The sequence below is a fragment of the Cervus elaphus genome, chromosome 9, assembly GCF_910594005.1.
Source record: "Cervus elaphus chromosome 9, mCerEla1.1, whole genome shotgun sequence".
NCBI classification, from domain to species: domain Eukaryota; kingdom Metazoa; phylum Chordata; class Mammalia; order Artiodactyla; family Cervidae; genus Cervus; species Cervus elaphus.
This window is the reverse complement of record NC_057823.1, coordinates 20,581,746-20,594,578: the sequence shown is the minus strand read 5'-3', so window position 1 is coordinate 20,594,578 and position 12,833 is coordinate 20,581,746. Positions and strand designations below refer to the sequence as shown.

The following is a 12,833-nucleotide window of genomic DNA, read 5'->3' as shown; positions in this document are numbered from 1 at the left end:
GTTGCGTTCTGTACAGCTGCTTTCCCCACAGGTAGGCTTCCATTCAGCTACACTCCACATAGACGTGTTTCAAAGCAGATGTGTCCCATCGGCGTTCTTACACATCCGTGCAGATGTCTTCTTTACACGTTAGCTCTCATGCAGGTGTGTCCCACATAGGTGTTTTTTCCTTAGAGGCTCCCCATCCCCGTCTGCCCAGGAGAAGAGTGCTTCACACACCGATGTCTCCATGCCCTGTGTGTTTCCACACCTGGACAATTCTACAGGTGTGCCGGCAGTGCAGGTGAGAGGCCGCTTTTACACCTGCGCGCTTACACTTCTTTTTACGCCTTCCGATTGTAGGATTGGGTTCCCGTTACAGGTGCGTCCGTGGCGCGGCCCCGCCCCCGCTAGGCCCCGCCCTCTCATCTAGGCTCAGGTGCAGAAGCCGGAAGTGCGCTCCCCTCCCAGGTGAGTGACTAAACTTTCCGGGTCACGTGAGCGGGCGGAGCTGGAACAGTGCGACCCAGCCACTGACCGACGTACCGAGGGTTCGAGCGAAGGACCGGCATCCAGACCCGGAACGAGGTCAAAGGCGCCCGGACCAGGTAGGGAGGCAGGTCGTGAGCCTGGGCCTGCCGCCCCCTCCCCCCTTCCCTCCCCTTCCCCTTTCCCTAGCCCAGGAACGCGCCGCCCCGAGTTAATCTTTAATCTCTGACCTCTGGCGGCGGGGCGGGGCGGGACTCGCGGGTGGCCGGCACGGGTCGCCCCTCCCAGGGGCCTATGCCTGGATCCGGCCCTCTCCCCCACGCCCTGGCCTTTCTCCTTCAGTTCCCAGGTGCGGGGTCGAAGGTACCCCCGTCCGGAGATGCGGTAGGAGCGGCGCCCGCGACAAGCCCCTTCCCTGTGCCACCAGCCTGTCACCCGGCCCATGGCGAGCCCGAGCCTGGAGCCGCTCCTGGCGTTCGGCCTGCCAGTGCTGCTGGCCCGCTGGGGCCGGGTCGGGGGCCAAGGTAGGTACCGGTCCGGGGCGTTGGGGGTCTGGGCTCTGAAGAGCTGTGTCCATGGAACACTGAGAGGTCAAGAACCCAGAGCGGGCATGTGATGCCTTGGGAGCAGGAGTCGATAGAGCCAGAGCTGGAGGGTTAGAATTTCTGTGTCCTTCCTCGGACGGTTGGAGTTGGTCTAGGAGAATTCCTGAGTTGGGTGGAATTGTGAGCTGCCGGGAGAGGAGGCCTGCGGGCCGGAGTCTCAGTAAGGTTGAGGACTCTGGGGAAATGCGAATCAGGAGGAAGCCTGCCTGGGGCTTTCGGCCCAGGTTGAGCAGACTGGCCTAAGGTGTGGACCCTGCCTTTCTGCCCTCTATTCTAGTTTCGGGTGCCTGGGGGGAGGTGTGTGAGTCAGACACTCCGGGGAAATACAGGATCCGCCCAGCTCCTTAAGGGCTGAGGGAGGGCCGGGGAGGTGGGTTGTGGGGGGGAAGGGTTGGGTTTCCGGACACTATCCATTATAATAGCCCCCAACTCAGTGCAAACTGCAAACTGCTGTTGATTGATTACAGTGGGGCCATCCCCTTCATGGAGGGTACCCACAGAATGAAAGACTCAGAAGGGCAGAGTTCTAGTGAGGAGAAATGCCCAAGGATGATGAAGATGTTTCCAGATGGGAAGGAATAGATGGGTGTTCATTCATTTTCTCTGGGGCTTCCCAGATGGCTCAGCAGGTAAAGAATCCACCTGCCATGAAGGAGCTGTGGGTTCGATCCCTGGGCCGGGAAGGTCCCATGGAGGAGGAAATGGCAACCCGCTCTAGTATTCTTGCCTGAAAAATCTGGTGGACAGAGGAACAACTTAGCAACAGAGCAACTTAGCATTGTCTTCTCTACCACTCCCCAGCAGTTTCTATGACACCGAGCACTTCAAGTGTGAACACCACCACTCTGCCCTCTGGCCCCAGCCCTGGCTCCAATGGAGCCCTGGTGAGTTGAGTGGGGAGGGTGGTATATAGGGGAGGAGGGCAGAAGGGATTTTATTGAGGAGTCCCTCAGGTAGTGGATGGGAGGGCCTAGACTTTCAGGGGTGACTGGTTGGGTTTGGTGGGGGGAGGCATTGGAGAACCCTGTGGGAGAGACCAGAAGGCCAACTTGGCAAATGAGGAGACCAAGAATGCCTGGAAGGGAGTGAGCAAGAATACCCTGCCTGGCAAGGTCAGGAGCCCCCTGTGCCTCTCCGGCAGGGAGAGGGGGGAGCTAGAAGCTTAGGTGTGGCAGGCACTTGAAAGGAGGACCCCAGACACAGCAGGTGGAAGAGCCTGGGAGCCCAGGTATGATAGATGGGGATCAGGAACCCTGGGGGAAGGAACCCAGTCACCCAAGGCGGCAGGTGTTGGGGGCGGGGATTACCACCCCCAGAGGCTTCTTGCGGTCGGTCAGGGGGTGGACAGGATGTCCAGGTTCAGGGGTAGCTCACACCCGCCCCCCCTCCCCCGCAGTCACAGGAGGCCACCACTGCCATCATCGTGGTTTTCTCCCTCCTGGCTGCCCTGCTCCTGGCTGTGGGTCTGGTCCTGCTGGTGCGGAAGCTACGGGAGAAGAGGCAAACAGAGGGCACCTACCGGCCCAGCAGTGAGGAGCAGGTGGGTGCCCGAGCTCCACCGCCCCCCAACCTGAAGCTGCCGCCCGAGGAGCGGCTCATCTGAAGGCTGGGGCCGGCCGCAGCCACCACCACTGCTCAGGACTGCCCGGCGCTCGCTCTCTCACAGCCACCGAGACACCGGCCTCTGATGGTTCCGGAGGACTTGGGGGGCCACGGGGCACCTGCCGGGCGGGCCCTGCGCAGCATGCCGCCTCTGCTTGACTCTGCCTGCAGTTGGGGTGCCAGGGCTGGGGACCCACCTCCTCGCTTGCTGCACCATCGGTTATCTGTCCCGCTGCCGCACAGGCCCGACACTCCCCCCCTCTCCTTTCCTTTCAGTTCTCCCACGCAGCTGAGGCCCGGGCTCCCCAGGACTCCAAGGAGACGGTGCGGGGCTGCCTGCCCATCTAGGTCCCCTTCCTCTACCCATCACCCTTCCTGGTTGTGTGACCTTGGGGGAAGGCAGAGCCCTCCCTGGGCAATCAAACCCACCCAGTGCTTAACAATAGAAGGGAAGAAGGTGCTTCTAAGACTGTGCCCTTGATGGCAGAGGACACTGAGGCTGCTCACTTTACACATATATCTCTATAGTGGGTGGTGAGATATTATAAGACCTTCCTGTGGGCTGGTAGGAGTAGGAATTAGCCTAGATGAAGGAGACTCCTACAGGGCACATAGGCGGTTGGGAGAGGAATTCTAAGTTCTCAAGGGTCCTAGGGGTTGGGAGGGCTTCATGGAAGGGAGGGGCTTTTAGCTGCACCTAAGAGCCAGCCTGAGGTTGCCTCAGGAGGGGAGGTGGTGAGTGGTGTGGGTTTCTGAGCAAAAGAGGGCTCCCAGATAAACTCATCAGGAAAACCCAGCTTTGGGCTCTTGAGGCTTTATTAACAAGGGGCCAGAGTCTCTCCCAGACCCTTGGTCCTTAAACTTCAAAACACTTTTTAAGCTCAGCGACTCTGGGTCCGCTCCTGGCCTGGGGTTCCTGCCAGTTGCTTGCAGGTGCAGCTGGTGACCTGGGGGCTTCTGGCTCCTCGAGGGGCTGGAGGTGAACTGCGAGCAGGCCCTCTGAAGGTGAGGCTCTGGGGTTCTCTGGAGAACCCGGATCCGAGAAAGAATCAAGGGCTTGGGATGTCCAGGTAACACCCAAGTTGGGCTCAGGTTGGGGGCTTTCTGGAGGGCTGGGCTGGCTGGGTGCTGCCAAGAGCTGGGAGCAGGGGTCCTCCTGGGCTGTGGATTCTTCAGTTGCTTCATGGGGAGGGGAGAAGCGGAGAGGCTGGGGCTCTGTGGGAGACGATCCAGGGTCCTCTTTGCTGCTGGGGTCTGCAGAAACTGTCAAAGACTGGGATGGAGACTCGATTTCTGGGCTGGCCTCTGAGGGCAGTTGGCAAGTGGGGTGCTTCCCGGAGCTTGTGGCATCTGAAGGCTGGGGGTTGTGCAGAGGCAGCAGGGACAGGGACTGGGGCTCTGGCAGTTTGTCGTCATCCGCTTGCCAACTTGATCTTCCCGGTATGTCAGGCTGGGTGGGGACGGGAGATGGGCAGGTTGCTGGCTTTTGGATGAAGCAGGTGCTGGCAGGTTGGATGGACAAATGGGGAAGGACTTGGGGGCCAGGGAGTGGGGGTCTCACCAGGCTGAGGCAGCTGTCCAAGTCTTCTCTGTGGCAGCAGTCTAAACTCTGGCTGGGCCGCAGGCTACTGGTCCGCATGGCTCTCGTGCTCAGGCTGTCCAATATCTCACTTAGCAGATCCAGTTCTTCTCCAGACCCCAGGAAGCTGCCGTCTAGCGCTTCCTCTGCCCATGGGTCCTGAGCATCCTCTGGGCTCAGGGGGGGTGTCCTGGGTGAGGATGGGCAGCCTCAGGTTTCTGCCCCAGAGCAGCTGCCCTGAAGTGTCTGGAGTCCAGGGACCCACTTTCCCATCAGTCCTGGCCCCCACTTCCAACACTATCCACCCCCCCACCCCCTGCCTTGGAGTCTTACCTCTCTTCCAGGGACTCAGAAGGTTTCTCTTCCAGCCTGAGTCTCCTGCTAGGACGACTCCTAGGGCGAAGGGGCCGGTTCTGCAAAGGACATATTTGGGGGCTGGGGGTGGGGCCTCAGGAGCTACAGAATCAGGGGGGCTCTGTAAATGGGGGATGGTGTGGGCACCCCATTTGGGGGTAGTTGAGATGTCTGGTTGGAGGCAGGGAAGGGGAGAAGGACTTGGTGATAATTCCAGGGGTGTGCATTGGCACTAGGTGGGAGGGGGCTTACCTGTCCAAAGTGCTGGGTGATAGGCAGGCGCTGCTGCAGGCGATCTGAGCGGCTGGTGAGAGAAGGGGCCCTCAAGGAGCCCCCTCTCTGCAGGCCAGAGTCCCCTTCCTAGGAAGAGAGTGGGTAAGCCAGGAATGCTTCCCCCCACTGCCCCCTGGCATTGGCCACTGACTTTACCTTGTACATGAGAAGACTCTGCACACCCTTCAAGCCGCTCTTCGCCTATGGAGGAGCCAAAAGAGTGATTTGACACGGGCAATTGAGAACCAGGCCCTCCACCCCTAAAGGACAGATTCGTCTTGCCATCTGCTCATGGGTGTCTCAAAATACATTCAGAATCCCCCTGTACCAGCTAAGGAGTCAATACAAACATGCCTCTTTGACTAATACAAAAGGAGGAGATAACCCCCAAATGAAACAGGGAGTGGCAAAGCCGGAACACCGTAAAAAGTCAGTGTTCAAAAGCCGAGCAAAGAATAAAAATTCAACAGATGGTTCTGAGCTGCGGGAGCTGGTCCCAGGAAACTTTTGGATTTGGGAGAAAAACAAAACACTAAGCATGGAAGCAGGAATGTTAGTGTCTCAGAAGGAATACCCCAAGATGTTTGCCAAAGAATCCTGGTGATCATTTTTAAATAGGAAAGACGTGATCTGACAAATGTGAAAGAACACAGTCAATGGAAAATAAAAGTAGGAAACATTGCAAGTGGTTTAACTGCTGGTTCAGTTCTGATAAACTGTCCTCTAAACGGGAGGTTAAAACATCCTCTGGCTTGGTCACCCTGGTAACTGGTCTGTCCACCCCAGCCTCACCGAGCGGTACATGTTCCTGACAGCTGGTTGGGTCTTGGCCTTGACGGAGTGCAGAAGGGCACCACCCCCTTTCTGTGGAGAGAAAGCCAAGGAAGAGAGGCATAGGCACGTGGGGTTATCCTAGACCCCCCCTGCCCACCTGGGCTGTGTGTTGCTGGAAAAACCCTTCTCCCTCTCTGAATCTTCTTTTTTATTAAATAAATTAAAAACCTGAGTTATAATTTACACACCATACAAGTCACTTGCCTTAGTTGCACAACTCAATGATTTTTGGTAGGTTTACAGTGGTTGCATAACTATCACCATAGGCATAGAGGTTTTTTGTTTGTTGTGTGTTTTTTTGTGTGTGTGTGGTATGTGGGATTTAGTTCTCTGACCAGGGATCAAACTCCCCTGCCCTCTGCATTGGAAGCGCAGAGTCCTAATTGCTGGACCGCCAGGGAAGTCCCTCTCCCTGAGTCTTGATTTTTTTCACCTCTTTCTATAAATGGGTATAGTGAGGATGGCTATGGGTTTAATTTAATCTTGCGATAAATGCTAAAAGTGGTGGTACTACCTTCAGGTTGTCTGCCCAAAGCTGGTAGGAGCGGAGTGTCCCTGCAGAGAAGAGAGCAGAGAGTATAGCATTTTCAGGGTGGGTGGGCTTAAGCAGGGGCGCTGGTGGGTGGGGGCTCTGAGGCCAGGTGCAGAGCTTACCTGAGGAGGCCCCACTACAAGTGATCTCCTGCTCGAAGAGGTCTGAGAAGCCTTCACCTGTGTTCAGCTTCTCCAGTCGGCCTTCGATGAACTGGGGGTGTGGGAGAAACAGGAAATCAGGGTGCCCAAAACATTAGAATGCGAATTCTAGGGATCTACTCCCATCAAGACATAGAAGACATCCTTGGCCCCACCCTTCCCCAACATGAGGCCCCAGGAGTCTGGAGCCCACCTCAACAAGCCAGAGGTCCGCCCCTCCCCACCCCAAGTCAGGATCTGTCTTCAGGGACCAGACTCCATACATGCCTGCCACCTCTCTGTGACCCTGGGAAGAGGTCGGCTCCACCTCCAGGGACTCTAGAAGCCAGTTCGCCCTGAAGGACACTGAAGTTCATCCAACTTTCTCCCAAGAACCCGAAAGTCCGGTTCTACCTCCCCCTCCCCCCATCCCTGGGGTCCAAGAGGCCAGCCTGCCTCCCTTCCCCGCAAAGAGAGTCTGATATGAACCTCCATCCTCGATCCAGGAGGCCCCCACGTTAGGACTCAATAATTTGGTTCCAGCCCAATCTCCTCAGTGACCTAGAAGTAAAGCTTATCCCTAGGAACTCAGATCAGGGGCTTCCATTTTTAGAGATCCGAGAATTCATGCCTCTCCCACCCCGGAGACCCTGGAGTGGAGGGTCCGGCTGGGCCAACTCTTGCCCCGCCCAGTGAGCCCAGGCGTCCATCCCTCCAGCCCCGGCTCCGCCCTCTGGGATGCGCGCATCAGCGCCTCTAGCCCCGCCCCCCAGCCTCAGCCCCGCCCCCAAGGCTCCGGCCCACCTGTTTGAATAGCTGCAGGTGGACAGCCCGCCGGTGGAAGGCCTGCAGCGGCGCCCCAGGTTTCTGGGCCAAGAAGGCTTCTTCACTGAAGGTGACAGGCTGGCCCTGGAAGAAGGACTCGAATTCTAAGCTCCTCGCGGCTCTCCTGGATCCCTTATTCTGCCTTCCTTATTCTACCGTCCCTCTGCGCGGCGAACACTGATGGAGTGCCTCTGTGTGCTTGAACTCCAGCAGGACTTCATGGGCAGCAGGGAGGACCTGAGCTTTTACCCGGAGGGAGGTGGCAGATGGGACCTGACTCATGCTCCCAAGTGACTTCTGGAGGTTGCGAGGAGGTCAGACTATGGAGCGCGAGGGTGAGAACCCGGAGAGGAGACTTATAGAGACTCGATGAGAGCGCTGATCCAGGCAACAAACAAACAAGGGGGCTAGCCTGGAGTGGAGACGGAGGAGGAGGAGAAATGCACCGTTTCCGGCTGAGCTCAAGGGCAGAGCTGACTGGAACATCAGATTCTCAAATGATCGAACTCCCCGACAACCTCTTTATAGAACAGTTGTGAGAAACTGGGGGTAGGGGTGGGAGGGTGTCAGGGTTGAAAGTCAGCAGATCAAAGCCCTGGCTTCAACACCCACCTGCTGTGGGTTTTCGCCAAGCCTTGGTTTTTTCATATGTAAACTGGGGCCATAATAGTATCCCTCTCATTGTATTTTTATGAGCATTGAGATAATAAGAGCAACTGTAAAACCTAGTGTTTATCTATTGAGACGTGCCAAGCACTGTCCGAGCATTTCAGACACTTAGGACCTTTTTGGGTGGGTACTATTGGGGTCCCATTTTACAGATGAGCAAACAGAAGCGCTAGAGAAGGAAATGGCAACCCACTCCAGTATTCTTGCCTGGAGAACCCCATGGACAGAGGAGCCTGGAGGGCTATAGTCCATGGGGTTGCAGAGTCGAACACGACTGAAGCAACTTAGCACGCAAACGGAAGCTCAAAGTAAGCACTCCGTAAAAACTAGGTATTATTATTCTGAATCCTGCAGGCACCCACGGGGCTGCTTCCTTCTCGTTCCTGCTACTCACCGGGCTGCAGACGAGGGCATCGCGGTACCCTCCGAAGAGCAGGGCCTGGGCTTTGAGGAAGAGACGGGACACCCCTTCCCCAGGGGCCAGCGCGACCTTCCTTAGCCGCAGCCTCAGTAGAGACACCTGGGGGCCAAGGGGGCAGCGCTGAGCAGGCAGGTGCAGGGCCTTGCCAACCGGATGTGGCAGTAGGCTGGGGGGCGGGTGACACTGACCACGTCTGGGGGCAGGGCCTGCACGTCGTCGAAAGGTGTCTCCAAAGTATTGGAGTCCAAGTTCATCATCACGACGTCCTCCAGGGCTTTCTCCCGCACTCTCTGCATTGGGGAGTCGGAGGGGGTGGCCGCTCAGGGCCCGAGGATCTCGGGAGGGGAAGGGTACACACTCCGCCCCCCCCCCGTGCCATCCAGGCCCACTCCCTCTTACCTCAGCGAGACTGGCATGCACTCCGATGAGGTAGGGCATAGGCGCGCTGCGGACGACCGAGGGAGTCCGGTTACGCAGGCGCCGCCCCCGGGTCCCCAGGACCCCAGGCTTCTTCCCCAAGCCCTGCCCCCTCCCCAGGCCCCGCCCCTCACCAGCAGTAGTCCAGTAAATGCGGCGGCAGCGTGGGAATCAGCACGTGCTCCCAGTGCATGGGATACAGGAGAGCGCAGGACGCGTGGACACAGGAGGTCAGCTGGGGACGGGTGGAGGGGACCCCTTGGAGTCAGAGCCTGGACTCCCAACTTCAAGGATTCCTCGCTGGGACGGTGGCTCCCCCGACTCCATTCCTCACGTCCTCAGTCTCCTGTCTCCCTCCACCCCCTTCCTCAGCGAATACTGGGTAAGAAGTGAAAACTCAAACGCTTTCACGTGAAGGCCAATAATTCTGCAAACTACAGTGCTGGAGGCAGGTGGTGCCAGGACTCGGCACGTGTTAGTCTCTTTCTCTCTAGGGGGCGAAGCTAATATTCAACTCTCCGGATCACTCTCCTTTAGGGGTAGGACAGCCACCCAGCCCACCAACCCCATCCTGAAAGAAGCAGAATTGAGCCGGACCTGGTCCGGCCTCTGGGGGTGGAGCAACGGTTAGCCTCACTGACCCCACCCCTAAAGAGGTGGAGCTAGAATTCAGTCCCTCCCTGGTCCCGCCCCTAGGGGTGGGGCCAGCTTGCAACCTCCAAGTCCCCCGTCCTTCCTCGCTAGGGGCGGAGCTAGAATTTAGGCCCCCTTGCGCTCACCCTTCGGGGGGCGGAGCCAGTCTTGTTCCGGCCCGTAGTGGGTGGAGCCTGGACTCAGCGCACCAAAGCCAGACTATACAGCATCCCCCTCAGATTTCCCCCAGCAAGGTGGAACCAGGGTTCAACGCAACCATGACCTTCAAAGGCGCAGAGCCAGGACTTTGTCCTCGGGTCTCGCCTAATGGGGTTAGAGCTAGGAATCCGCCCCGGTTGTCCCGCCCCTAGAGGCCAAGCGAGGCGTCTCTCCCTCCCTGGACCGGCGACCCCCGCCTCACTGTGCTCAGTTTGCTAGACGTGAGCAGGACCCTTCGCTCTGCCAAGAGGGCGGCGAACAGTCCCACGATGTTCTCGTCGGTCACCGCCACCACCAGCTCCGTTAGGTTCCTCTGAAGAAAAGAGACAGATGCTGGACACGAGGGACCACAGGATCTCACAGCCCCCTCCTGGTTTCTGGACCTCTACCCTCCCCGAGAACTCCCTCCCGGGGTCTCTACTCACGTTCTCAGGAATGGATGGCAGGCGGCCGGAGTCGGGGGCCACGAAGCAGGACAGCTAGCGAGGGATTGGGGGAACAGGGCGAGGGGGAGGACCGATCAGTCAGTGGATTGTCCTCACGTGGATCCCAACCTTCCAGGGTTCCCCATCTCTGCTCACCGACATGTTCTTCCCAGGGACAGGGGGCTGCAGGCCTTGTGCACTGGCAATCTTCAGTCCACTGCCCTGGGGGAGAGGTGTGGAGTGTACTCCTCAGGGCCTGGGTACAGCCTATCGCGCCACCAGAGGTCCACCGCTGCCCAGGGGTGAGGAGTACTCACCAGCTCTAGACCTAATGATGCCTGGGTCCCAGGAAGGGGCTGCTGCAGCAGATTCAGAAGAAGTTCATCCACCTCTGAGACCTGGGTGGGGGTGGAATGTCTGAGCCAGGACATGGGTTGGGGACTCTGAGGCTCTTGACTCAGGCTGGGTGGTCTGGGAGGAGTCAAGGGGCCCAGGTCAGGCCTGGGAGGCTGAGGGCTTGGGTGGTGGTGGTGGGCGGGGAGGGGCTGGGACTCCTGCAGAAATGACAGGGAGGGTTGGTCTCACTTGGTCTTGGGCCAGGAGGTCCCCCACTGTGTTCAGCACCTTGTAGAACACCTCAAACCAAGGCAGGTGGCTGTGGAGAGTGGACACAGTTTCCATGTAGTGCCCCTGGGCAGAGGCCCCAACCCCCACCCCCAGACCCCCATCTCCCACACCTGAGGATACAGACACAGCTGAGAGCACCAGCCCGCAGGCGGCAGAAACCAAACCTTCGAGTGCCGGTCAGATCCGTGAGCGCGAAGGTGAAATGCTGCACGGCGGTGCTGGGGGGCTCCCTGGGAGCAGAAAGGCTGTCAGAGACCTGGGCATCCCAGCCCTGTGAACCCCCTCCCCTCCATGCCCCTGACAGTGCTCCTTATACTGTGTCCATCAGTCTGGGGCCCTGGGCGTATAGGTCCCTAGTTGACAGGGTCCCTGGTTCTCTGAGTCCCTGGGTCCCTCTGTCCCTGGTTCTCTGAGTCCCTGGATCCCAAAGCCCCTGAATCTCCAAGCCTCTGGGTCCCTGAGCCCCTGGGCCCCTCAGTACCTGGATCCCTGAGCCCCTGGGTCCCTGAGTCCCTGGATCCCTGAGCCCCTGGGTCCCTGAGTCCCTGGATCTCTGAGCCCCTGAGGCCCTGGGTCCCTGGACCCCTGGATTCCTGGGCCCCTGAATCCCTGGGCCTTTGGAACCCTGAGTCCCTGGGTAAATGAGTCCCTTTGTGTATAGGTCACTATTTGTCAGAGTCCCTAGGCCCCTGAATTTCAGATCCCTGAGCATATGAGCGCTGCTGTCTGAGTCTCTGGGTGTTTGAGAACTGAGGGGTCCATGAGAGGTCTGGATCCCTGGGTCCTCGGAGGTCTGCTTCCTTCCATACCTTTCCACATCAAAAGGGAAGCAGAATTTAGGCACCATCTGCATAGATTCCTGGGGATGAAGAGAAGCACACACTGCTTGGCCACTTGGGTTGGGCCCCACCGCAGAGCTCCCGGTGGTGGTCCCGGTCCGAGACACTGGGTCCCCTCCCCCCAGGGAACAGGCCCTGGCCCTGGGGGAAGAAAGGAGCCAGCCTGCATACCTGGTCCTGGAAGTCTGGGGGGAACTGCCGCAGGATGGGGGGATCTGCTCGGAAAATGAGCTACTAAGTGCAGGGCCCCAGGCCCACCCTCCATCTCCCCTCCTCCAGCGACGGCCCCTGACTCACCTTCCTGCAGGGAGGCAGGGTAGGCTGCTTCGAAGAACCAATCAAACAGGGCAGGGGGACCCCCTCTGTGGGACAGAAAAGGGTTTAGTGGGTCCAGGGACTTGCTTCTGTGTGTGCCCGCACATGTGTGTGATTGTGTCTGTGTGTGTATGTGTGTGTGCAATTCTATATTGTGTTTGCCTGAAAAGATCGGACTCTCCAGGTAAGACTGTGTGCATGTGTGACTGAGCCAGTGTGAAGGTGAATAACATCCCCCTTTTCTTTCACAGCTGGTTGGGTCACTGGGTATACGTGCGAGGCCCTGCCCCAAGACTTCATGGGGCCCTGGGGACTGACCCCAGGTTTCCTATCAAAGGAAAGAGGGCAGTGTGCCCTGCCCTGATCCTCCTGGGAAGCCTGCCATCTCTGCCTTCCTCCCCTGGCCCTCTCCCTCCACTACTGTGCAGAGGCTTCAGGGACTGGGCTCAGAGAGAGAGAGACAGAGAAAGAGGATGGGGAGGGAGTGCAGATACACAGTCCTAGACATGGGGACCTCCTCACGCTGAGCTTCATCCTAACACTGACATAAATCCCACACAATCAATCACACACACACAGACTCGCAGATTCCCCCTTCCCCCACTGCTGACCCCGGAAGCCAGACTCCCCATCACTGAGATGTATCAAAAGGCACATGCTCAGAGGAACAAACTTAATCATACAGAGGGAGAGGGAGAGAGAGACTGGGAGAAGTCCCAGAGTGGCCTGAATGTGCCTGAGAACAGAGTCCAAACTGTAGGCCAGCTGAGTCCTGCTCTGATTCCATCCACCTGCCCCTGTGGCTCACGGTCCCTCCCGGGCCTGCCCCAACCTTGCTCCCCTCAGCCCCAGCCCAGGCCTGGTCTGGGAATCTTGGTCCAGAGGATGGGAGAGGGGGCAGCTCTTACTCGGCTGTGGATCCCATGGTCCCTGGAGGGCTGGCCCAGCAGGACCCTTTCCCCAGGGGTCCTGGGGGCCTGTGCTTTCTCGGGGCTGGGCCCTGAGCCGTCTCAGCTTCCTGTGTGGCTGAGAGAGGAAGTTTAACGAGTGACGTCC

At 58.5% G+C, this 12,833-nt stretch overlaps 2 protein-coding genes across 6 annotated transcripts; one reads left to right on the top strand and one right to left on the bottom strand.

Annotated features, from left to right (window-relative positions):
* Positions 1–441: 441 nt before the first annotated feature.
* Positions 442–3,471, top strand: CRB3 (crumbs cell polarity complex component 3). Of its 2 annotated transcripts, none has more exons than XM_043911789.1 (5): positions 442–587; positions 811–992; positions 1,878–1,957; positions 2,470–2,613; positions 2,952–3,471. In XM_043911789.1, exons 2-5 carry the CDS (start codon positions 911–913, stop codon positions 3,021–3,023), a joined length of 378 nt encoding a protein of 125 aa, XP_043767724.1. In that variant the 5' UTR covers positions 442–587; positions 811–910; the 3' UTR covers positions 3,024–3,471. The 2 variants fall into 2 exon arrangements, with proteins under 2 accessions (XP_043767724.1, XP_043767723.1); XM_043911788.1 differs by having other exon boundaries at positions 1,875–1,957.
* DENND1C (DENN domain containing 1C) lies at positions 3,451–12,794 on the bottom strand. Of its 4 annotated transcripts, none has more exons than XM_043911787.1 (23): positions 12,686–12,794; positions 11,760–11,824; positions 11,634–11,677; positions 11,433–11,482; positions 10,734–10,853; positions 10,582–10,651; positions 10,314–10,394; positions 10,153–10,218; positions 9,997–10,050; positions 9,774–9,884; positions 8,854–8,954; positions 8,702–8,747; positions 8,491–8,592; positions 8,276–8,401; positions 7,192–7,296; positions 6,370–6,460; positions 6,230–6,270; positions 5,674–5,745; positions 5,038–5,082; positions 4,861–4,968; positions 4,588–4,667; positions 4,237–4,444; positions 3,451–3,938 (listed from the first exon to the last, which is right to left on the bottom strand). In XM_043911787.1, exons 1-23 carry the CDS (start codon positions 12,700–12,702, stop codon positions 3,459–3,461), a joined length of 2,283 nt encoding a protein of 760 aa, XP_043767722.1. In that variant the 5' UTR covers positions 12,703–12,794; the 3' UTR covers positions 3,451–3,458. The 4 variants fall into 4 exon arrangements, with proteins under 4 accessions (XP_043767722.1, XP_043767720.1, XP_043767718.1 ...); XM_043911785.1 differs by having other exon boundaries at positions 3,474–4,125; XM_043911783.1 differs by having other exon boundaries at positions 3,474–4,444.
* Positions 12,795–12,833: the final 39 nt, after the last annotated feature.